The sequence below is a fragment of the Mustela putorius genome, unplaced genomic scaffold (assembly GCF_011764305.1).
Source record: "Mustela putorius furo isolate JIRA1106 unplaced genomic scaffold, ASM1176430v1.1 tig00000198_pilon_pilon_pilon, whole genome shotgun sequence".
NCBI classification, from domain to species: domain Eukaryota; kingdom Metazoa; phylum Chordata; class Mammalia; order Carnivora; family Mustelidae; genus Mustela; species Mustela putorius.
This window is the reverse complement of record NW_025421311.1, coordinates 3,632,431-3,658,249: the sequence shown is the minus strand read 5'-3', so window position 1 is coordinate 3,658,249 and position 25,819 is coordinate 3,632,431. Positions and strand designations below refer to the sequence as shown.

At 44.4% G+C, this 25,819-nt stretch overlaps 1 protein-coding gene and 1 long non-coding RNA gene across 4 annotated transcripts in view; one reads left to right on the top strand and one right to left on the bottom strand.

Annotated features, from left to right (window-relative positions):
- KBTBD3 (kelch repeat and BTB domain containing 3) overlaps nt 1–9,447 on the top strand; it is a 37,049-nt gene extending 27,602 nt beyond the window's left edge. For all 3 annotated transcript variants that reach the window (XM_004764431.3, XM_004764430.3, XM_004764429.3), the window contains one exon: nt 1,797–9,447. In XM_004764431.3, the coding sequence (XP_004764488.1) occupies nt 1,797–3,399 (1,603 nt within the window). In that variant the 3' untranslated portion in view covers nt 3,400–9,447. The remainder of the gene's footprint in view (nt 1–1,796) is intronic.
- A 5,821-nt stretch (nt 9,448–15,268) lies between these two features.
- LOC101682427 overlaps nt 15,269–25,819 on the bottom strand; it is a 28,467-nt gene continuing 17,916 nt past the window's right edge. The window contains exon 3 of the long non-coding RNA XR_001181532.2: nt 15,269–15,569. This is a non-coding gene — a long non-coding RNA (uncharacterized LOC101682427). The remainder of the gene's footprint in view (nt 15,570–25,819) is intronic.

Here is a 25,819-nt window from a genome sequence, read left to right as displayed (position 1 = left end):
TATTGTACAACCACTTTCTGGTAATATGGCAAATTTGAAATGGATGGTAACCGGATACTTTAAGGATGAACAGGAGCAAGTACAGAAATATGACCTTACTTGCATCTTCTCAAAGAAAATGTGGAAGCTGTTGATAAACTAAAAATGTATAGCATCTGACAGAAAACATTTTCCTAAAATAATGATAGTACCTAATACTTTGCATTGATTAATTCATTGATGCCCCTGAACACTCAGTGAAATAGATACTACAAGTATCCCCATTTTCAGATGAGGAACTGGAAGCACAATGAAGCCCTCCCCACGAAGGTCACAGAGCTATTAAGTGACAATGGCCAGACACCCACCCAGGTAGCCATATTCTAGAGGTCTGGCTCTTAATATTACCCTAAACTGATGATCCATGTCTTCATAATCCAATATAATTGTCATCACAGTTTCATATTGCTCAGCTGACATTACTGAGATAACTGTACATGATGCAGAACATGTACATAATTTGTTTAACTATATCCACTCCAGTAGCCTAGGGGGCAAGTGTCATCCTTCCTTGTCCTGAGGGGTGTTCCCGTATTTGGAGGGCTCCTCATACTTCTCAGTCGGATACTAGTGCTTCCTGAATAGCTTTGCTTACCCTCTAGAACAGACTCTAAGAACTAAACTGGTCCCCCCCAGAGTACTTAAGCACCTCAGGGCACTGCTCACACAGGTATCCTGGACAATAATGGTACGGACGCAAACGAGTATTAAACCAGAACCCACACCAGTCAGTCCAGTCCTACCAAAGGTACAGCTACTGGTGGTCCTTAGTTCTTTCTTGTAGCTGTTTCTCTTTAATCTCAGCCTCCGCTCGCTGTCCACTGACAACTGCCATAGCAGGTCTGTGTGAAAATGAATCATGCTGGATATGAAGTCAATAGAAGGATGGGTGGCAAGATTGGTCTACCAAAACCAAAAGTAAAATACGTCTTAGTTTCCTGCCCAAACACTTACAAATAAGTTACATTTTCACTTAAATTGAACCCCTAAAGTTCCCACTTCCTTAGACTCTATCCTCTTGGCCAGGTGGGGATGAATTACAGCTTAGAAGAACTCAGAAGAACTTAAATCTGGGGACCACCTCCATCTCTCAGTGGCTGTCTGTTCGAAAACTTACTTTTAGCCTTTTGGGTTGGTGTTTAGCTCCACGAAATCACATTCCCTTTTGTTCCTAAAGTGCTGCATGAAATGTGTCTCTTTCAGGGTGTATTTAAATATATCTCATGTGATGGATTTCCCACATAGACTCCTTGGGGACATGCAATACCTCACAGCATTCCACCTTCACCATGTTTGACTGCTGCCAAGCTGAAAATTACTGTGCAAGATACTTTTAAACCCTAAACTCAGAAGCATTGTGTATTTTAAGTACTCCTAGTTATCACCTGCAGAGTTGATACTAATTAACTCAAAAAAAAAAAAAAGAAATTCAGCCATTAGAGAGATTTTACCCTAATTTTATGAATAATATTTAAAAGCATGTAATTAGTTCACCAAACGTGACTCTTCTACAGTCTTCTCTGGATGAGTTGCAATAGCTTGGCTATCATGTGTGTATTCTGTAGTATGGGAGTTATGTTTAAAGATAAACAATGCGGTATACTACTCTTCTAGATAATTCATAAAGATAAACTTGACATGTCTGAAATATATTTTAAATCAACCTAAGGGTCAAGGAAGCGTCTGGAAGGTAATGTTGACAGCTAGCACGGAATGACCTCTTCCCACGTGTTCTTCTCTGTTCTTCACTGTTGCAGGGCTATGTTTGAAGTAAACATGAGAGAGAGAGATGGTGGGAGTGTCACCATCACGAATCTGTCCTCCAAAGCTGTGAAGGCGTTCCTTGACTACGCCTATACCGGGAAAACACAGATAACAGATGAGAATGTGGAAATGTTCTTCCAGTTGTCCTCATTTCTTCAAGTCTCCTTCCTGGCCAAAGCTTGCAGTGACTTTTTAATAAAAAGCATTAACCTTGTCAACTGTCTACAGTTACTATCTATATCAGACAGCTATGGCTCCCCTCGCTTGTTCGATCACGCCCTCTACTTTGTACAGAACCACTTTTCCTTGCTATTTAAATCCAGTGATTTCTTAGAGATGAATTTTGGAGTCCTGCAAAAATGTCTAGAATCAGATGACTTAAATGTCCCCGAGGAAGAAACTGTCCTGAAAGTTGTCCTTAGTTGGACCAAACATAACCTAGAATCAAGGCAAAAGCATCTGCCTTATTTGATTAAAAAAGTCCGATTACATCAGTTATCTGAGGAGACGCTTCGAGACTGTCTGCTCAACGAGGAATGTTTACTCAAGAGCACGAACTGTTTTGACGTGGTCATGGATGCCGTGAAGTGCGTGCAAGGTTCTGGCGGACTCTTCCCTGACGCTCGGCCATCCACCACCGAGAAATACATCTTTGTCCACAAAACCGAGGAGAACGGAGGCGACCAATACACATTTTGCTACAACATCAACAGTGACTCGTGGAAAGTACTGCCACAGTCGCATCTGATCGATCTGCCAGGGTCTAGTCTGTCTAGTTATGGTGAGAAGATATTCCTGACCGGGGGCTGCAAGGGGCCGTGCTGCAGAACCGTGCGGCTTCACATCGCAGAGTCCTACCACGACGCGACTGACCAAACCTGGTGCTACTGTCCGGTTAAAAACGATTTCTTCCTGGTATCAACTATGAAGACCCCAAGAACCATGCATACGTCTGTTCTGGCTCTCAACAGGTTATTTGTCATAGGTGGAAAGACCAGAGGGTCTCAAGACATTAAAAGTCTCTTAGACGTTGAGTCTTACAACCCTCTTTCCAAAGAATGGATGTCTGTTAGCCCCTTACCCAGGGGCATATACTACCCCGAAGCCAGCGCATGCCAGAATGTCATCTATGTCCTTGGGTCGGAGGTAGAGATTACAGATGCCTTTAACCCGTCGCTCGACTGCTTTTTTAAATACAACGCGACCACTGACCAGTGGTCTGAACTAGTAGCAGAGTTCGGGCAGTTTTTTCATGCAACGCTGATCAAAGCTGTCCCAGTAAACTGCACACTGTACATATGTGACCTTTCCACCTACAAGGTGTATAGTTTTTGTCCAGATACTTGCGTCTGGAAGGGGGAAGGCTCTTTTGAGTGTGCGGGCTTCAACGCAGGCGCGGTTGGGATTGAAGATAAAATTTACATCTTGGGCGGCGATTACGCCCCGGACGAAATCACAGATGAAGTCCAAGTCTACCACAGCAGCAGGTCAGAGTGGGAGGAAGTCGCTCCGATGCCAAGAGCCTTAACAGAATTCTACTGTCAGGTGATTCAGTTCAATAAATACAGAGACCCATGGTTTTCTAACCATTTTTGAAAGGAGCATGTGCTTAGACATTCTAAAACTATTCCAGTTCTAGAAACCTACCGTAAATCTACTAACCGTAATAGTTGGTAACAAGGCCTTTACCTCTTAGTAAAATAAAATGTACCGTCTGTTAGAGAATCACTATGAATGTAAGCATATATGACTTAGCAGTTGCCAGAAATTTCAAAGACAAAATACATTCACCAAACATTATACTGAATATAACTGAATCTTGGAGAATCCAGAACACTTAGTATTCTCATCTGTAAATAAAACTCGTAGGCATTGCTGTCTTGATTTTTAGAGTACTTTATCCATAAAAGACTAGTAAGAACAAATCAGTGTTCACAGATTTGTACTATCTAGGTGGGGAAAATCTCTTAAGGTAGTGAAAATGGATTATTTGCACATTATATTAGGTGAAGTGAAATTTTAATTAGAAAGAGGTAAGAAGCCTGCCCCGTTACTACAGGAGTAAGAGTTGCTGAATTCTTACCCTTTCTGATCCTGGCTTAGCTTCTTTTCAGCCCTTCCTTTTTTCTTTTCCCTCCTCTTTTTTGGGGGGTTAGGTAAACTTTTCTAAAATGCTGTGTATTTCCCTAGGCTTCTAAGCTGTACACTCAACATGGCTTGACTTTTTTTATGATTCAACTCTTCATTAAAGCATAATGTCCCATGCTACAATGCCATAATGCCAATGGCAGTTACTGAAATGCTTTTAAAATTGATTCTTCTATTAGATCCCAGTGTTTGTTGGTTTTAGTTTCTAGCAGTATCATTATCTTTCTCATTTTCTGGCTCAGGCTCAGTAAATTAACATTCTTGATTTAATTATTAGTTCTAAGTTACAACCAATCTGAGTCTATCATAACCTTCTGAGTGAAGTTCTTGGATTCCAAGATGGTGGTCCTCAAATACTTATTCTCTATCCTTGCCAGGTTCCAACATAATTGAGGATGTAGGAAATCTGGCCTCTAGATCAGTGTGTCCTTATGTTGATTTTCATAATTTTTTAAATGTTCAAATTTGAGTTGCAGTAAGAAATTTCAACATTAAGAAAAAAGAAAAGAAATTTCAACATTTAAATTAGTACCATATCAGTTTCCTTTGATGATATATATCAACCATAAAGCATCGTGTTGGTTTACAACTTATGTAACTTGGTCACAGTGATTTATTTTCTAAATTTTTTAAAATGACTAGGTTTTTGGTGTTGCTCAAATTCACAACTTGCTGTAACTGTTTAGATGCTTCATCATCTTTCACCCAAACAAAGAAAGAGTATCAATCATCCTTGTTCTCAGGTAGGATGATTCTGGGTTGTAAGAGAGTATGTTTCTTTCATTAGTTTAAAAGATATAACTATTTTAGGTTGTAAAAGTAGAAATAAACCTAAATAAAGGTCCTTCCACTATACCATGTAAGTTTATGCAATCATAAGCTTCAAATATATATATTTTTTCAAAATAGAACAGAATATTGGACTACATGATCATGCATTTCCAAAATTGGACTGTCCCTAATCAGATGGCTGTTGCATAAAAAGTATTCTGTAGAATTGTGGGCTGTCCCTCCTAAGTGGGCTCTGCCCTTTCCCATATGTATGTGTTTATGTGTTTGTGTCTGTGTGTCTGTGTGTGCAAGAAAAAAGGAAGTTCAGTGAATGCTTTTGTGTGTATACTTGTGGCTATGAAAAAATTATTTAGGGAAGACCATAACACAGTGGGTCACCTACCTGGATTTACTGAACTGTTAACTTAAACATATATAAATAATTAAAGTATGTTTAAAATAAATATTAATTACTGACTCTAGGAATTGTTCATCTCTTCCAGAAAGGAAAAACTAAGGCGAAACAATCCCTTCCTGATCTTGATTCATTATCAGATTATCTTGATGTCTGCCAATCTTCTCATTAGCTGTTGGTTCATGGTAATGTTTCTAGAAACAAGGCCTAGGAAGCTCCCCCTGCATTTGATTTAATACACTTTCTAACACACGAGGCTTTTTTTCTACAGTTGCTGCACTTGACTTGTTGATCATGTTTTTCTCATTGCCATCCCTTTACATCCACAACTGGGTGCTCTTTGTCAGTTACAACACCAAGAAAAGTACTCCATCTAGTCATCAACACCTGAATTCTTCCTTTATTTACTATGGGTTTTTTGTTTTGTTTTTTGTTTTTTTACTTTGATCCTTGGCATCAGAGCACAGACTGCTGGGCTGGGCTTGGCTCCATTAATGACTGATCTTGTTCTAATTTTACATCTTCTTGTAAAGGTGGCACTTTCATTATCTGTCTGCCATATTGACAAAATGGTTGTCTGTGTCCCGCACCCTCGAGGAACCCAGCCACATGCACACGTGGTAAGTGACTGAACTGGGTATAGCCTTCTCATCTTGCCGATCCCTGGCTTTACAGTCCGAGAACCATGCCTGTCGTTCTGGCCTGACTCCATTCTGGATCTCCGACAGGCAAGTATCTGATCTTTCAAGGTTATTCTCAGAACCCCCAGAAAGAACTGCTATATTCCTGTCTGTAAAGTTAGGTCAGAGGAAACAACACATCCCTTTATCTATGGCCTCTTCCCCAAGTCTTTTTTTTTTTTTCTCTAAAGTCTGCTTTCCCTTCATGATCCTTGTTCAGCCAATAATGCAATGTAAGAGACAAAATAATTGTGCTCATTACCTAGGTTGCTTTCGTTCTTGTGGAAAAATTCTGTTAAACATTTCTAAGTCCTTTATCATTTGGATTATGTACACACACACACACACACAAAATCTAATACATCTTCTAAAATTGAAAGTAGGTCTCTGGCATTATTATATATGAAGACGATTCCATTGAACATTTATATGAGATCAGTTCAAAGTGAATGGGCACGCCCAGAGTGATCCACAAACTTGATTTCAAATGTGGAGCACCTTTTGTTCATTTATTGCTTGAAAAACTGGGCAGTAGGAAGAATATTTGCATAATCAAAATTAACTACCTTCCCAGCACACTCCGCTCTGGTTCTGGGTGGGAAGTCTTTATCATGGCAGTATTTGATCTGCTACTCTGGAAAGCGAGTGTGCTTTGAGAGTGACCACATCTGGTATCGAGAGCAACTGGATTGGAGCATGGTATGCCTCGCTTAAGGGGACCATTCAGAAAATCAGACTCAAGTAGAGAGAAACATGTATTGACATTCCAAGATAGGGAAGCAGTAAATACAATCTAACGATCAAGTATGGTGTGGACCATGTAGTGTTACTGTTAGGTGCTCATTCTCAGTTTAATTGGATCTTGTGTGTGGAAAGTCTTTGATATTTAGAGTTGGAAATGGCTTCCATGGGCAGCCCTGGAGGGCAACCTAAAAAGAAAGGCTAGACTTCATAGGGAAGCAGATTTCCATTCAACGTAAGAAATCACTTGACTCCCCTTTGAAAAACCATATTTAGAGTAAGACACGTCCTCAGACAGGCCTTGTGGCCCATGGTCCACCCCGTTAAGTCCAATACAGCAGTCAACAACCAAAGATTTCTACATGCTCTTTACACTTTCCCATTTTTCTAGTTTTCTGATGTATAACTGATGACTGCCTCCTCTGATTTATTGAGCATTTTAGATTCTAAGGAACTTGATCTCAGTAGCTCAGTAGCTCTGCACATGCAAGGTTTCAGTAGGACCAGAGTCTAACAACTACGCCAGTTTAGGACCAGTCTTATTGGAGACGATCTGTTCTTCATTCTTTTTTTTTTTTTTTTCTTTTTAATCACTCAGGAAAAATCTATCAATGGTGCTGATGTTTTTAGTGCACTGCTAATAGGGCCTTTTCCTCCTCTCTCCTGTGGATGCACATCTGTTTCACGGAGAACAGACACTGAAAGACCAGCACCTAAAATTTTCTCCTGAATTAGTGCCTGTTTTGCTGCAAATGTTGCTGTCTAGTTAAATGTAGTGATTCTAGTTAAAGAGTATTTGATTTAAAAGAATATCTTTATATCTTAAAAACCTAGATGTGTTTACAAATCGATTCTGTTGGATGGCACTAATAATGCTTAATTAAATTTAATATCTCGTTAGGGAATATAATCACAGGATGGTACTATTATACATTGATCAAAAGATAACTTCTAAATCCTAGACTCCTATTCCAACTTGAAAATAGCCTTAGAATCTAACACAGCTTCTGACATGCTGGAGACAAAGCCCCTCTAAATTACAAAACACACTGACAGGTGATTCACCCTGACAAATGATTTTTTTTTCCAATTTCTAATTCAGTTCTTTCAGGAATAAAGAGCTCAATGCCTTCATTTTTTAAAAGTTCTATTACTGCTCACATAGAAAGATCTGCTTCCTCCCAGCATTAACTTCCTGCCCCTGTCTCTCCACAAGTATTTCAAACTGTAGCATGTCTCCCCTTCCTGTAAAAACAAGGTGTTATTTTCCTTCCTGTTGAAATGCTTAGCACTTTAAAACCTGCCACAACGGCTGGGGTTACATGCCTTTTCTTACAGGTGCCTCAGAAAATCTATCCTAATTCTCTCACCTTTTCTGTGGGTTAAGCATGACCAGCATTGTGGAATCTCTTGATAATTCAGGCATTTTCATCCCCGAACCTGCTCTAGTTGTTACAAATCCATTCTGAACTAGAGCCCAGCTGAGTCTTTCTCCTTTTAAGCCCCCCCCCAACCATCAACATAAACTACAAATACAAGTTTTCTGGGAGAGGAATTCTAAAGCCAAATTTTAGTAAGTCTTTCAATCATTTGCCATTAGCTAGGGTTTTCAGACTCTTAAAACCACTTCTAATAAAGACCTCAAAAAGTATACAGAAATAGAAAGAAACCAAAGCAGTCACATCCTTGGTGGGTAATGAGAGGACAATTTGCTTACAAATCAATGAAGATTAGCCTTATGGTAACAGCGATCTAAGTGCTGAGCTTCACCTGTACTGTTAGTCTGGTTGGCTAGAGCATGCCCTCTCCCTATAACGACGCCGCTGCTGAACAATGCTATGAGCCAGGCAGCTCTACTCATCCCATTGACTTGGACAGCATTCCCCACCACAGCTGTCTAACTAGTTCACCAAATGATGCTGTTGGTTTCAAGGGAAACAAGGCGGCTGGCGTAACAGTACAGTTCCCTGAGTATCACCGTTGTGGTCTAAATATTTCTTTTTGTGTCTGTTTTCCTCATTTAATTGGAAGCTCTTAGGAATAGGGACAATGTATTCATCATTTCTGGACCTAGCAATTAGCATAGTGCCTGCATATAATTAGACATCCAGTAAACTGCTATTCTGTTGACCCAATATGTGAAACAAAGATTTGTTACAACTATATTGTTACTGAGTAGGTACATTATAGCTGTACATTTTGCAACTTATTTCCACGGACAAAGGAAATCATTTTGATCTACTTCAGGATCTGACCTCTTAGAAGGATAGCACATCAGACTTCAGTTATGAATGTGTGTGTTCTTTTTGTAATATCTGAGACCTGTCTCATGGTCAAAGTCCGAGAAGCCTGGGTTAGGGGATTTACATGGCTGTAGTTTTTGTTAGTTTGGGAGAGCTAACACTGAAGCATTTGTTGAGAGCGAGACGCAGAGCCCTGTTGGAGAACACGGACGGCTGCGCCATATATGCACGGTTGGTTCCTGGAAGTAGAATTACAGGTCCAGTCATTTATCTACCTGCTTTTTTAGTGCTTAGGAACTGTTTGTTCTCAGTGAATTTTGTATCTAATTCTGTGCTTCCTTTCAAAGGTGATCATATATAAGACAATGACTGCAAAGTTCCTTAGCAGACATGCAACCCACTTTCGTCCCCTATTAGAACCCAATAGTTCAGCGACATCCTCGGCACGGGAGGAGCCAGTGCTCCGGTTACTGAACCCTGTGTATGCAAACAAGTTTCTTCATTTCCCTATTGTGGAATGTGGGCTTTTGCGATATGCTTCGAGAAACAAAATCAGAATTTCTGCAGGTCCATGTGAACCATATTACCATGTAGTGAACATTTCAATTCTGTAAAATAATTTATTAAAATGTATCTCAGAAAAGAACACATTCTGTGTGTACCTGTGGTTACTGGAAAGGAAAGCAGTGGGCGCAGGTGGGTGCTGAGCTGCTCATTTTCTCGCCACCTCCGCTCCCCAGATGCCCTGAGTGCTCTGATCAGACTCGGGGTTCCAGGGTATGGTGGCGGGAGTTTGGGGGGAGGGTTTCCGAAGGGACCTCTAGCTCTGAGAAAGGGCCCTGCATGCGCTTCAAGGCGGACACCCCCATCCGAGAGAGCACAGCACCCCTCAGACTTCAGAGGAGTCACAGGTGTGTGAGACCCCCACCCCCAGACCCTAAGAGCTAAGGAAGAAGAAACCAAAGGTCCCTGAGCCACAAATGACAGCAGCAGACACCAGCCGGCTGTGCACGGCCCCGGACCTGGCCATCCCTGCCTCCCTGGATCAAGGCACACATGCAACAGCCAGCTTCTGGGCAATAAGCCTCCTCCCTAACTCATAAGCCCAGATGCCTGGGGGAAGCTAGGAAGGGGGCCCGAAGATGGACTCGGACCATGGAAAGATTGTTCATGTGTTTACACTGGACAAATGTGTCAGTTCCAATTCCTGTCATGTTTCCTCTTTCTGCATAGGCCCATTTTCCATCATGTCTCTGGCCTTCCTATGTGGTGATTTCTTCCTATGTGTCATTTACTAATGACATTGACCTTGGCTCCCAGGTTCCTCTCTGCACTACTGTCCAGGTGGAAACAGAGTTCCTCCTCAGAAACCCAACCGTTGAAAAACCAAGTCCGTCCCTATCCCACAGGACTGCATAAGGCCAGCTGCCTTCTCTGAATTTCTAAAGCTCTCTGGCACTCCCGTTAACCGCTGGTCCAGACTCACTGCTCCAAACAGTCTCTTCTTGCCTCCAATTCCCCATCTGCCTCCAGCTTCTGCTATTCCCTTTGTCCCTCAAACCTGGAATCATTCCTTCTCTTTAATCCCCTACACAGAAGACTCTCAAAAGCTTATTAGAAACATCAAGGTAGGAGTGCCTAGGTGGCTCAGTTGGTTAAGTATCTGACTCCTGGTCTCAGCTCAGGTGACGATCTTGGGGTTGTGAGATCAAGCCCCACGTCAGGCTCTGTGCTCAGTGTGGAGTCTGCTTAAGATTCTCTCTCTCCCTCTCCCTCTGCCCTCTGCTTGCTTGTTCTCTCTCTCTCTCACACACATACACACAAAAGAAAGAAGAAGGAAGGAAGAAAGGGAAAGGAAAGGAATGGAACGGAAAGGAAAGGAATGGAACGGAAAGAAAAGGAAAGGAATAAAGAAAGAGAAAGGAAGGGAAGCTTTGTTCTTAGGTCATGAAACAAAATGTCCGTCTGACGTGCTGCCATTTCAAGTTCTTTCCCCAATTCTAAATCTACCCGAATTTGTCCTCCCTGCCCCCATAATAAGAAAAAAAAGAGAGAGAGAGAGAGAAAAGCCCCTCAGGGACAAAGTGTAACTCCGTACTTACAGAAAATAAATTGCAAAGGACACTTAAACTAGCAGTTGATCCCCTTTCCAATCACTCAGCGTCAGTCACTACTCTGCTACGGGGCCTCACGCATTTACCGAATGAAGTACCCAGTATATTCTAGCAAAAACTACTTGGAGCAATTTAGCCAATAAACAGATTTTCATTGACTTATAGGTATATTTTACAGAGAAAAATAATAGTCCTAAAAATTAATACCACTTTTACGATGACCATAGAGTCAAAATAATGTTTATAAAGTGTTTTGAAGTTTTTGAAACTAAAAAATGATGTTTTTTTAGGCAATGTGACACTAAACCAATCAATTAATGAGGCTTAATTAATTAAAACTGCAGGCTGTATTTTTAAATACTTGTATAAAACCCATGTTTCCATGGGTGCCTGGGTGGCTCAGTTGGTTAGGCGACTGCCATTGGCTCAGGTCATGATCCCAGAGTCCCGGGGTCGAGTCCTGCATCGGGCTCCCAGCTCCATGGTGAGTTTGCTTCTCCCTCTGACCTTCTCCCCTCCTATATGCTCCCTCACTTTCTCTCTCTCTCTCAAATAAATAAATAAAATCTTTAAAAAAAATGTTTCCAGGATAAAATTTGTTTGCATTTATTAAATTTTGCAATCTTAAAGACTCTACAAAGCTTGATGAAACTAGACCCAAGATAGCAAACTTAGTAATATCCAGAAAAAAAATTAAGAAATCTGTGGGACTTAAAATAGAATGTAGGCATTAATATTAAACAGATCATCCTAATATTTATAGTTTTAGATTCTACTGCACTGCACCTGATAAATATTTTTGCATTTCTTCCAAGTTCAAGGTTTGTGTAGCCTGATTTGGCGCTAGTGTTAATTAGTGAATCTTCCATAGGAAGTTAATTACCCTTCCCTAACCCTGACCAAAATATATGCTGTAAAATGAGCTAAATTTTTTAATCAAGAAAAGGCTTTCCCTGTGGGCTTTTCAGATTTAAAAATCCAATTAGCCTTAATGTTTTCCTTTTAGAGATTAACCATCCTTTTATGTTATGAAACATTAATTGGAATTCAAACTATTTATAGATCTTTTTTAAACAACCTTTAAACAAATCAGTGAATTTTTTGTTTCTTTTACAAATAGTATTCACCTTGTATCTATTCCTAAAGAAATAAAATACAGAGTTCATGTTCCTTCTTAAGGATCACAAGCTATACTCATGTTTCTAGGAATTTTTATGCAGAAAATTATTCAACAGTTCAAAGCATTGAACGTTCTTCCATGCATAAGTAACATATTGAAGCTCTAACCAGTAATTTTAGTAATGGGATAGCCACCGGGAGCATATAGCATCCGTAGTGTACCTTAAACTTGCTTTTAAAAAAGGCCATCATCTAGAGTGCCAGTTAAAGATACAGAATCCAGGATCTCCTTGTTGGTTATTTTGATTCAATAAGCCTAGATTCGGGTCCTGGGAACTCATATTTTCCATAAGCACTGCAAATACTTCTTACTTCTTAACAGTAAGCCAGTCGGGAAACCTGTGGCTCAGGCGGACGAGGCCGGCTCTCAGTGGACCACCGACAGTGGTTTAAAAGCTGCATTAACTTGACAAAGTTACTTTAAAGTCTGTGCCCAGCTTCTTCATCAGTAAAACCGGGCTACTGGTTGTAGCTCCCACAAAATGTTGTGAGAATCAAGACAGCGGGTGTGATACGCTTGACATAGTGCCTGCTGGTGGGAAATGTTCAGTACAATGCCCATGTCTCCTCTGCTACTTTTTCTTCCTTCGTTTCAGCAGGACCAACTTCCCCTAACCTTTCACTGTGCTACCAGTCTTAAATCCAACAGTTAGAGATAAAATTTTAAGTCTAAGAAATACCACTTCTACCTCGGCAGAGGGAATGGTGGACAAAGTAAAACATGGCTAATGCCTGACAGAGCTTGGACTTGGCCCTAACTATTCCTTCCTAGGTTCAACCACAAGGTTCTCATCTAGTCATCTGTTCATTCAACCGCCGCTTCTTGTCCCACCGACGTGTGTCATGACCGTACAAGGCATGGAGGTATAACAGCAAGAAAATCAGAAGTGTTTTTCCAGATGGGGTTTTGGCCCCATTTTTGGTTTTCTCTCTCCTCTTCTCCCTTCTCCCTCCCCCACTCTGCCTTGACTTCCACATCTGCCCGCACAGATGAGAATTCCCTTATGCTCCCTGACCCACAGCTTTCAAGGTCAAGCTCAGCTCCTGTGGCTGATGCCAGAAGGAGAATGAAGCCCACTTTCCTGCACACACATGAGCAGAAGGTCAGACAAGCCAAGACCCCAGAACCCTAGAACAGCCCCCAAATGGGTGAGGGCTCTTAGGAGTCTACAAGGACTCTCAGATATAGTGAATATTTTATTTGCACAAAATGTAATGCAGAAAAATGTGTAAATTTTGGAATGAACAAAGTCTTCTCAATAATCCCCTCCCCTGGGGTCCATACCCAGCCCTACACAATGTGTCACAGAGTGTGCAGGGGACAGCTTTAACATTTTCCCCCCGCCAGTTGAGGGAGAGTACCATTTCTCATCTGTTCCCCAAGTACATCCTCACCAAAATAAAGCACAGACTTGAGAAAGGGTGTGGCGGTCAGCCAATGGACATTTGGAAAGGAAGCATGACAATGGTCAGGAGGGAAAAATTCCACTCAGGTAAAATGATCCCTTTCATTAATAATTCACGGGCCCGCCTTGACCCTGCAGATGTCGTTTATGCAGCATCGGGGCAGTAAAGGAGAGCAGAGACAAGGAGCATCAGTTCCCTGTGACCAAGGACACCAGGGAACCCACAGGATGCGGAGTCAGCACCTCAGCAACAAGGGAGTTGGTGCTGGGAGTAGAAACCGGTGCTTCTCAGAGGAGTCAGGCCAGAGGAGTCAGGCCAACAGCTGTAAACAATCCTGGCTCCATCCTGCTCTCCAGCCACCCCCACTGGCCTTAAGTGGGCTACACTGAAAACCAAGACAGGACCTTGAGGGAAAACAAAACAAAACAGAAAAGGAAGGTGTCCTGTGGGGTGGAGGAGGGAGCAGGGCTCCCAGGAAGAGGCCCTCAAATGCAGCAGCGGGGCCCAAACATCCTGGTTCTGCCTTGTTCCTCCATGGGCCACTGGGGTTTTCTGAGCAGGAGACCCTCGTCCATAATAAGTGAGAAGGTTTCTCCTCACCCGTTCTACTTCCAGCACCTTCATTCCTTCCACTGGGCCTGTGCAGTCAGCGCTTCCGCGGAGTAACCCTTAGGGCCTGTGAGGGGGAAGGCATGAGGCAGGAAGGTGTGGCAGGCCTTGCTGGAGGGCAGGCCCTTCTCGCCACCGTCTTCACCAGTCACCTACTGGTCAGCTCCCGTGACAAGCTCCCTCAAATTCAGTGGCTGAAGACAGCCTTCTTGCTCCTGCTGCTGCAGGGTTAGCGAGGACAGCTCATCTCTGCTCCACACGCTGGTGGCTGGAGGGGTTCACCCAGGGCTGGGGGCCCCACCCCGCACGGCAGCAGGGGGCTGGCTTCCCCGGGGGATGCTCCGTCTCCGTTCACACGGCCGCGGTGTCTGTTTCCGCGAGGACCGCGCAGTCCCCCACAGGAAGCGCCAGCCGCACGTGGCTATTTACACCAAAAATAATACCGATGAAAATGGCTGGAAGCCCAAGAGCCCGTTTCTCAGCTACCAGCCCCATGGCAAGGGCTGAGGAGCCCCGCGTGGCCAGCGTCTACCGCACGGGCCAGCGCAGGGCCACGGCTAGGGCCTCCCCCCAGGGGGCTGACTCCCCGACACCGCAGAGCCTCGAGGCCTCAAGACCTGGCCTCGGACAGCCCCGACGCCACTTCTGCATTCTGCTGGCTGAAGCCCTTCACAAAATAACAGATTTAAGGACGGAAAATCGACTCTGAATCAAGAAATACCACAGAGGCCACAGCGGCAGGGAGGGAGGATTGACCTCATGCCATTTTTAACACTCAACCTCCACAGCTGACTTAACCTTGTGTTCTCTCACCACAGAACGTGGCCCCCTTCCGGCCTCGCCTCTCCTCCCCTGCTGCCTTGCATTTGTGTCGCTCTCTGCGTGGCAGCCACGTTCCCTCCAAGCTCTGCTTCTGTATCCCCTTTCCGTTACGACTGTGAGGTAACACTACGTGTGCCACTGTCAGACTTTCGGATGGCTCCCAGGATCACACGCTCCAATCCTTTGCCCCTGTCTTGCTCTGTCACGCTTGGCAAAATCAAAACTCGGCACAAGTGGTCTGATGAGAACATCTCTAAATTCCCACCACCAATCACACCTACCCACTACCAGCATCCCTCTGTCTCTACCCACCAGCGCCCCACTCCCAGGGCCCCAGGGGAGGCCTGAAACCAAATCCTAGTATATTGTGTTTCTCCCTACATATCTCATTTACAAACAAGGCACAGAGATTAACAAGAATAACTAGTGACAGAATAGAACTATAACAATACACTGTAATGAAAGAATATGGTGTGTCTCTCTCTCAATACTTCATCATACTGGACTCACCATTCTTCCTGGGATCTTGGGAGATGGGAAAACCCCTGCATGGCGAGAGGCGTGAGGTGGGCACTGAGGTAGCGTCAGTTCATCAGGAGGAAGGTCATCGGGTTCTGGCCACGGGCGACCACAGTACCTGGGGATCACAAGGGAGGGGGGCTGTGGTAGATGCCGTGTTCTTGTGAGATTACACCCCCTGTCACCTCGGCAATCCTTCCTCCTTCCATCTCCCAGCTCCATGGATCACTCCTACCAGCACACAGACATGGGGACGCCATATGCCTTCCAGCAACTGACCCACTTCTCTGCATGTGTCCATTTCTTATCTTTCTTTGCTCAGGCTTCTGCCAATGACTTCACCACAACTGCTTCTGTCAAGAGCACCAGTGGCCTCCAGATACTTCTCCTGCCTGACCTGTCAGCCGCTTCTTACTTTCCTTGTGGGGCTTCCAGAACCTCACCCTCTTCTGGCTTTCCTGCGGCCTCACTCCAGCTCAGTCTGCTATGCATGCTCCCTCCCTTGTCTCAGATCTTCTGAAGTGAGGGTGCCCTTGGGACCAGCTTGAGACTATCTGCTCCCTCCACACCATCTCCCTGGGTGACCTCATCCAGTGTCAGGACCATCCATTCGCCCATGGCTTCCAAACGCATACTTCTAATCCATACCTCTTCTGAAGTTCCTACATCAAAATTCCTGCATATTATCTCCTGTCACGTCTAACAGACGTCAAAAAACTTAAGGTTTCCAATGCTCAACTCCTACTACCCTTTCTTACAACCCAGACATTGTGCTTCCATTTCCTCACGCCAAAGGTTTTGCAGACATCTTCAACTCGCCTTGCTAACCCTTATGTCCCATGCGTCAGGAATTCCCGTAAGCTCTACCTTCAGAAAACCACCGGCATCACCACCTCCTCTGCCCTGACCTGGGCCACTGCCATCTCTTATGTGGAGTATCCTAGTAGCCTCCTGACTAGTCTTTCTGCTTCCACTCAGAGCCCTACAGTCTGTTCTTAACACTGGAGCCAGAGTGGTCCTGTTGGATCTCTGTGGATCAGGTCATTTCATTCTTTTGCCCAGAACCTTCAGATGGTTCCAAGTTTCTCTAAAAAAACCAAAGCCTGTGCCACAGACCCACTGTCTCCTACCGACCTCCTCACCTACTACATTCTCCCTCCACTCACTCAGCACAGGAGGCCCCTTCTCAGGGCTTCCATGCTGAGGGCTTCCTTTGCAGGAAGGCTCTCTCCCAGCTCCCCCTCCCTCTTCAAAGCTCAGCAGAAATGTCAGTTTGTGAACGACGCGTACCTTACCCGAGCACGCTAAACCTGCCACCACCCCAGTCCCCAGAGCCTCCAACCCTGACACTCTGTTCTTCCTTTATCCACTGCTCATCTTCTAATATACTGTATTATATATATAATATACATAGATTATGCACATATACATACATATATTATATACATACATATATAGTATATATCATGTACAGTGTATTATTACACAGTGTATAGTTATATTTTATGTTTTCTTCTGCTTAAGTTACATTAAGGCAGGTTTCTTAAGTACCTACTACTGGGTACATGCTTAACAAATACTTGTCAAGGGACACCTGGCAGGCTCAGTTAGTAAAGCAGGAGATTCTTGATCTCAGGGTCGTTGAGTTCAAGCCCCATACTGAGAGGAGAGATGAGTTAAAAAAAAAAAAAAGTCACGGGTGCCTGAGTGGCTCAGTGGGTTAAGCCGCTGCCTTCGGCTCAGGTTATGATCTCAGGGTCCTGGGATCGAGCCCCGCATCAGGCTCTCTGCTTCCTCCTCTCTCTCTGCCTGCCTCTCTGATACTTATGATCTCTGTCAGACAAATCAATAAAATCTTAAAAAAAAAAGTCAAATAATGAAATTAGGTATTTGTACCCTGCATATTTTGTCTGTACCAGTACCAGAACGATGCCAAAACAAATTTAAATACATTAGAACAGTTGGATAATCAAGAGTAACTACTCCAGGTGGTGAAATTATGAATTAGGTTAAATCATCTCTTTCCTATGACCACTTCCAGGTCAAACTGTCAGGACACATTAATTACCCTTTTCCCCTCCATTAGCTTTCCCTCTTTATTTTTCCGACCTATGTCCCATGTCTAAAGAAATCTGCTACAGAGAGTCTGTTAATGCACTAATCCATAATGGGTTAAAGTAGGTACTTCATAAGGAAAACGCCTATAACTATTTTATTTCCAAAAGTCATTTTTTAAAAAACCGGTGTTTGTCTTATACTTTCAGTTGTCCTTTAGTTGTACTTTAGTCTTATTTGTGACAATTTGAGAGGTTTACATATCAGTTTTGCAATGTGAAATTATTTTTATTTGAATACGTCATTCCTCCTCCACCCTTAATTCCCATCACTAGGAATTTGGTATAAGGAGCAAAACTCTGTCATGAAGCTATTTACTACCTCAGTGACTCTGTTTCTATCTCTGGAAAATGGGAAGAATAATTGTGTCCTTACCACATGGTCACTGTCAGAATTCTGTGTGTTTAACATATGCAGAATCTTCCCAGTAATGTCAGGTCCGGAAAAGTACCATGGGAGGGTTTGTTGTTGAAACTCTAATTTTGAAAATTATTTTTAAGTCCTATTTATTTGTTAATTTATTTATTTGTTTGTTTGTTTGTTTGTTTATTTGAAGGAGAAAGAGAGAGGCTGGGAGGGGTGGAGGGTGAGGGAGAGGGAGAGCAGACTCCATGCTCAACATAGAGCCTGATGCAGGGCTCGATCTCATGACCCTCAAGATTACAACCTTAGTTGAAGTCAAGAGTTGAACATTTAACTGACTGAGCCACTCAGGGACCCCTAATTTTGAACTTTAAGTTGTATATTTATTTTCAAATACAATTCTCTGGCTTTTAAACTTACGGTGCAGATTTAAAGATAAGAAGAGTATGAAGTAACAGTTTTTTAAATAGTAGCTTTGCTCTACGATCCAATAAATTATATACTTAACATTAAATAAAACAATATATTTGTGTTATACCTGATGTGTATTTCATTCTAAACTTTCTAAGGGCAAAAACTGCTCTAATTAAAATTATATTAGTTCACCAAAGAAGATACAAAAGGATGGAAAAACATTCCATGTTCATGGATCAGAAGAAAAAACGTCATTAAAATGACTATGCTGCCCAGGGTAATCTATATACTTTTAACATCTTCCTAATCAAAATACCAACGGCATTTTTCAAAATGCTGGAACAAACAATCCTAAAATTTGTATGGAAGCAGAAAAGACCCTGAATTGCCAAGGAAATGTTGATTTCAAACTATATTACAAAGCTGTGATCACCAAGACAGCATGGTACTGGCACAAAAACAGACACATAGATCAGTGGAACAGAATAGAGAGCCCAGATATGAACCCTCAATTCTCTGGTCAAATAATCTTCAACAAAGCAGGGAAAATACAAGTGGAAAAAAATAGTCTCTTTCAATAAATGGTGCTGGGAAAATTGGACAGCTATGTATAGAAGAATGAAACTCGACCCTTGTGTTATACCATACACAAATATAAACTCTAAATGAATGAAAATGGAAATATCTTCTCCTATTCTGTCAGTTGTCTCTTGGTTTTGTTGACTGTTCCTTTGCTGCGCAAAAGCTTTTTATCTTGGTGAAGTCCCAATAGTTCATTTTTGCCCTTGCTTCCCTTGCCTTTGGTGATGTGTCTAGGAAGAAGTTGCTGCAGCTGAGGTCAAGAAATGGGCAGAAGACATGAATACACATTTCTGCAAAGAAGACATCCAAATGGCCAACAGACACATGAAAAAGTGCTCCACCAGGGAAATACAAATCAAAACCGCAGTGAGATACCACCTCACACCAGTCAGTCAGAATGACTAAAATTAACAAGTCGGGAAATGACAGGTGTTGGCGAGGATGTGGAGAAAGGGGAATCCTCCTACACCATTGGTGGGAATGCAAGCTGGTGCAGCCACTCTGGAAAACAGTATGGAGGTTCCTCAAAAAGTTGAAAATAGAGCTACCCTATGACCCAGCAATTGCACTACTGGGTATTTACCCTAAAGATATAAATGTAGTGATCTGAAGGGGCACATAGACCTGAATGTTTATAGCAGCAATGTCCATAATAGCCAAACCATGGAAAGAGCCTATATGTCCATCAACAGATGAATAGATAAAGAAAATGTGGGGTGTGTGTACACACACACACACACACACACACACACACACACGGAATACTATGCAGCCATCAAAAATGAAATCTTGCCATTTGCAATGACATGGATGGAACTAGAGGTTATTACGCTAAGTGAAATAAGAGAAAGATAATTATCATATGACCTCACTGATATGAGGAATTTGAGAAACAAGACAGAGGACCATATGAGAAGGGAGAGAAAAATGAAACAAAATGAAACCAAAGAGGGAGACAAACCATAAGAGATTTTTTTTTCCTTATAGAGAGAGATCACAAGTAGGCAGAGAGGCAGGCAGAGAGATGGGGGGGAAGCAGGAGTGGAGTGGAGAGCCCGATGTGGGGCTTGATCCCAAGACCCTGAGATCATGACCTGAGCTGAAGACAGAGGCCTAAACCACTGAGCCACCCAGGCGCCCTGAGAGATTTTTAATCTCGGGAAACAATCTGAGGGTTACTGGAGGGGTGGGGGGTGAGAGGAATGCGGTAGCTGGGTAATGGACATTGGGGAGGGTATGTGCTATGTTGAGAAGAAGAAAAACAAAACTCTAGAGGAGAACATAGGCAGTAACCTCTTCAACATTAGCCACAGCAACTTCTTTCAAGATACATCTCCAAAGGCAAGGGAAACAAATGTGAAAATGAACTTTTAGGACTTCATCAAGATAACAAGCTTCTGCACAACAAAAGAAATGTCAACAAAACAAAGAGGCAACCCAGGAAATGGGAGAAGATATTTGCAAATGACACTAAAGACAAAGGCTGATTGCCAAGATCTATAAAGAACTTCTCAAACTCAACACCCAAAATAGAGATAATCAAGTCAAAAAATGAGAAGACATGAGCAGACAGTTCTCCAAAGAATACATACAAATGGCTAACAGACACACGAAAAAGTGCTTAACATCATTAGCCATCAAGGAAATTCAAATCAAAACCACATAGAGATACCACCTTACACCAGTCAGAATGGCCAAAATCGACAAGGCAAGAAACAACAAACATTGGAGAGGATGCGGAGAAGGGGAAACCCTCTTACACTGTTGGTGGGAATGCAAACTGGTGCAGCCGCTTTGGAAAGCAGCATGGAAGTTCCTCAAAAAGTTAAAAATAGAGCTACCCTATGACCCAGCAATTGCACTACTGGGTATTTACCCCAAAGGTACAGATGTAGTTAAAGGAAGTGTCATATGCACCCAATGTTCATAGCAGCAATGTTCACAATAGCCAAACTGTGGAAGGAGCCAACATGCCGTTCGACAGACGAAGGGATAAAGATGTGGTCCATATACACAATGGAATATTATTCAGCCAACAGAAAGGATGAATACCCAACTTTTACATCAACATGGATGCGTCTGGAGGAGATTATGCTGAGTGAAATAAGTCAAGCAGAGAAAATCAATTATTATATGATTTTAGTTATTTGTGGAACATAAGGAACAGCACTAAGGACATTAGGCAAAGGAAAGCAAAATGAAGGGGGGTGGAATCAGAAGGAGAGACCAACCATGAGAGACTGTGGACTCTGAGAAACAAACTGACGGTTTTGGAGGGGACGGGGGTGGGGGGGTTGGGTGAGCCCGGTGGTGGGTATTAAGGAGGGCACGGATTGCATGGAGCACTGGGTGTTATAAGCAAACAATGAATCATGGAACAGTACATCAAGAACTAATGATGTACTGTACAGTGACTAATAAAATAAAATAAAATAAAAATTACAGTGGTTCCAAAGTACCAAAGAGAGTACAGGCTGTCTCGTGGCTGTTCAGTAACCATTTAGTGATAACACTTCAGCATTCTCCAAAAGGGCAGTTAGAGTTCTGGTATCTTGTGGCAAAGTGAACTGTATTCTTGACCATCGTGTCTTTCAGCAGTAAAGGCTGTATATACAAACGGCATTTGCAAGGGTAAATCTATTTAAAACCAAGGACACGTTTAGCCTTTCCTCTGAACATTTTATCCCTTGACTAAATGCATTCATCAAAAACAGCATAGATTTGTAGCTCTGCTACCTCATAGCTTAATGGATTTTTGTTTGATTACTGTATTGATTTAATTTTTTAAAGATGCAAATATACATGGCCTACTTGCTGAAACATTTTTTCTTAAAGGGAATAAAATTCAGGGCACTGTTTTCTTCCTTCCCCTTTCTGTTCTCATTCCTTTTTAACCACATTAGAAAGATAAATTGAAGAGCCATCTTATAGCTGGGCTGGGTCCACACAGCTGTGTGCTACCCTCAAGGCAAGCCTGGCCCCAGAGGTGACCTGGGAGTCCACACAGGAGGGGACTTCACAGTCACAGACTCGCAGATGCTAAACAAGGAAACCATCTACAGGCAACCTGGAATCTTTAGATGCAGGGTCCCTAGGCTTGGGAGGGAGGTTGTACTCACTGGGAGATTCATCATAAGGAAGGGCAGGTCACGAGATTCCTGTTCGTGCACAGCTACACAGTCTGGGACTGTTAAATAAGAGACACAAGAATCAAGGGTCTACACGAAGTGTGGTGTGTGCTTGCTGGGGGTCCAGGGATATGGGAGAAGGACCATATGCAAGAAGGCCGCCTGGTCTCTGCAAGCTCTTCTGGCCCCTGAGCAGCTGTGCGCAGGTATGGGGTAGCCTGGAGTGGGTCAAGTCTCCATTAGCCAAGCCCAAGGAAAGCTTATCTAGAAGAACGGGACCCAAGAAAAATGACAATACACGTTGCCCTTTGCAGGAGCCTCTGGTGAAACGGTGGGTCCCTGACCCATCAGCAGCAGTAACAAGCAGTGTGAATAAGACTGGCAACAGCAGGGCCCCTGGGCGGCTCAGTCAGTGAAGTGTCTGCCTTTGGCTCAGGTCATGATCCTGGGGTCCCCTGATGGAGCCCCACATTGGGCTCCCTGCTCCATGGGGATTCTACTTCTCCCTCTCCCTCGACCCCTCCCCTCAACTTCCCTCCTGCTCATGCTCTCTCTCAAATAAATAAACAAAATCTTCAAAAAAGAAATAGAGAAAGAGACCAGCAGCAAGGATGATGTCAGTGACAACAGCAGCGACGCGGCTAGCCTGGCTTCTGACATGGACATCACAGCAACACGCGCCGGGAAAGCCATGGACAGAGAGCACCATGGCCGGTGCCCATGTGCACATCCCATTCACCCCCCCAGTCACAAAGATGCCCCAGCTCCCTGGCAGGAGGGAAGAGATGTGTGAGCAAGGCTGAGATGGTGGCACACCTTGCCCAGAGACACACAGCTGGTGAGACAAGTTCATGATGGCACCAGGACTGTTTTCTTGAAACCACATTGTCTCTCTCAGAAAAGCTTGATCAACCAGGTTACTGAACTGACAGGAACGCTCAATATTGGGAGAGTGCTGCGAAGTCCCAGTTTGGAAATTTTATTTGGTGCATGTTTTCTATCTTATTAGCGGAACAAATTCAGCTGCAGTTCAACATTATAAGGTTATCATCTGTGAGAATTACTATGGAAAAGTGAGCCCTTCCTTCATTACGGGGAATGCCTCAAAGCTTGAGAATGAGCTACATTACTGATCAATTCTGCAGATCAGGAGTCTACCAGCTGACCATAAATTAAAAATATGCTTGCTCTACAAAGATAAAAACAAAGAGCCAATACAAGTTTACTGCTTTTTAAATTTCTCCTTTACTTTTCTATTATTTAGAGAAGCACAATTGATTTTTATTTCCTCTTTCAAATTACCTTCGTCAAGAAACAATGAGCCATAGGATCCCTTTAAGGGTTTTTGATTTGTTCACATGATTGGAAAATCATTTTGTTGCTGTAAAAAAAAAAAAAAAAAAAAAAAAAAGTAGGGATGCTTTCCAATCACATGGGGCTTTGGAAGGAAGAATGCTAGTCCTTGATTAAAAGATTGTTTTTAAGATAACACAATGGGGCAATTTCTGTTTCCGACAAGATATCCCACCCAAACTGGAAGCGACCACCGAGGCTGCAGGCGCGGCCACTGACCCATCTCGAAGCCCCGGGCGAGCTTCCGTGGCAAAGAGCCCTCTCCCCTGAAGGGGCACACACAGTCGGATTCTGTCCTTCAAGGGGCAGTGACGTCACCGCCCGCGGCCTTCCCGACCCGCCACACCCGCCCCATCCTTGCCAGAGCCTCACGGCCAGCACTTGAGGCAGGCCAGCGGGCAAGGACCAGCGCCCGCCCGCGCGGGGCCGAAGGAGGCCCTTGCAGAGGCAGGGGTGGCAGCAACCACCTAGGAGCCTGGCACCGTCCCCTGCGGCCGTGTGACATGCTCCCCATGCTCCGCGGTGACCGCCACCACTGCGTCTGCCTCCCGCATTCCGTGGATTCCAGAAGGGTCGGCTCTGGGCATCTGCCACCCACGGAGCACGCGCCGCGCAGGGTTGCGGGTTCCCCCGGCTTCTGGGCTCCTCACCCTCCCCCATGCGGCTGCGCACCTGCCGGCGTCTGCGGGGCCGCGCGGCTCCCCCCGGGGGCTCCCCGCACCCGGGCTTCACGGCACTGGGCAGCGGTGGCCGCATGTTCTTCCGACGGCCCGGCCACCCTGCGGAGCAGACCCCAAGGCCGCCAGGCCCACCTGGGCCCGGCCCCGTCGCAGCTGGTTTCCTGGCTTCCGGGACAGCTGCCGGGTTTCGGGTTTGGCTTCCGTCAAGGCAGCCTCGGACGTGCCCAGAGTCACGGAGGAGACACGGACTCCTGGGCGGCGCTGTGGCGAGGTCACACGCGAGAAGGGTGTGGGCAGGAGGCACTGCTGCCGGGTGTTTGGAAAACCCCATTATCCGCCCCAGCGGATCGGAGTCTGTCCGCAGCGGTGTCCCCAGCACACCCGACCGCTCCGCAGAAGCACAAGGAGGCAGCACGGGCGCGACTCCGACCCGCAGGTGGCCTGTGCTACGCCGTCGTCCACGCCTCCCGCAGCACGGAGGGCGTCCGGTCCTTCTCCCGAGCAGGTGGACTTAACTGTGCTTCGACACTGGGCCCAAACCTGCTCTGAACACAGGTTCTGAATACACCGTCGTGTTGCTGCAATCGTGACAGCGTTCACCTAATCACCGGCACGTCCCCACCCCGCCGGGTGACACCTGACACCTGTCCCTGAGCTGGAGTTCGTCCTCCTGGGCAGGCGGACTCGACTCTCCCGTCTACTCTTCTCACCAGCGCTCACGGCTCGTCTAAGGTACCTAACCCGCCTTCCTGCCAGACACACGGGACCCCTCCCGCTCCAAGGCAGTGCAGCCTGACACCATGTGACCCGTCCCCCTTTCCACTAGGCAAGCGACACAAATGGACAAAAATCTTCACAGGTATAAACTCCCAGCTCAACAGTCTCGGCAGGGATAAAGAATTCAGCTGGATAAGGAAACACAATGAAGTCCCTTGCAAGGACTCAGAAGCGACACGGGAGCTACCGGCATGGCAGGATGTGGGTGGAGGCGCTCAAGGAAGAGTCACAGGACAGGCATCCGCTGCACGAGGAGAGATGTGCAGCGGTGCACAAACGGGCGGAGCTGAGGCCGGGATTATTTGAGGGTCCTGCCTCTCTCCAGGCAAAAGAGATGGAGAATCAGAACACAAAGGAGATGGAATGAGACGGTTTTGAGAAAACACTGAAGAACGAAAACCAGAAAGACTGATCAGATTTGGGGAAACACAACCAGCCGCGTCAGAATGTTCAGTGGGGCCTGTCTCTCCTTAGTGGGAAGGAACTCCCTGTGGATTCTTTTATGCTGAAGAGAACAACCTTCGATGACCTTGCCTCCCTGCAAAAGTGGGGCCCTGTGCTTTTGAAAAGTGTCTTGAAATAACAGTTATTACTTTAGTCACTGAGGCTGCAAAAACCATTTTGTTTTCTGCACAAAACAAAAATCATGTTTGGCTTTCTTTATGGCATAATTTAAAATAAATGTCCACAGTCCACATGCATGAATGGAAACAAAGGTAATCAAGCGGCCAATACAGAGAGAGCCGGGAGCTTTGCTTCTTAATATCCGTCCTCTGTGGTGTGTGGCTGTCACTTTGGCAAGGGGATACAACACCATTGTGAGGTTCTAGCATTTGTGTATCATTTCTTCTTTTCCTTACTTACTCTCCCAGTGCTGAGGTTGTGTCTTTTGGGTTTTTGTTGTTACTTTGTTTTCTAAGAAACCTTACCAAACTTCTGTTCATTTGTATTTGATA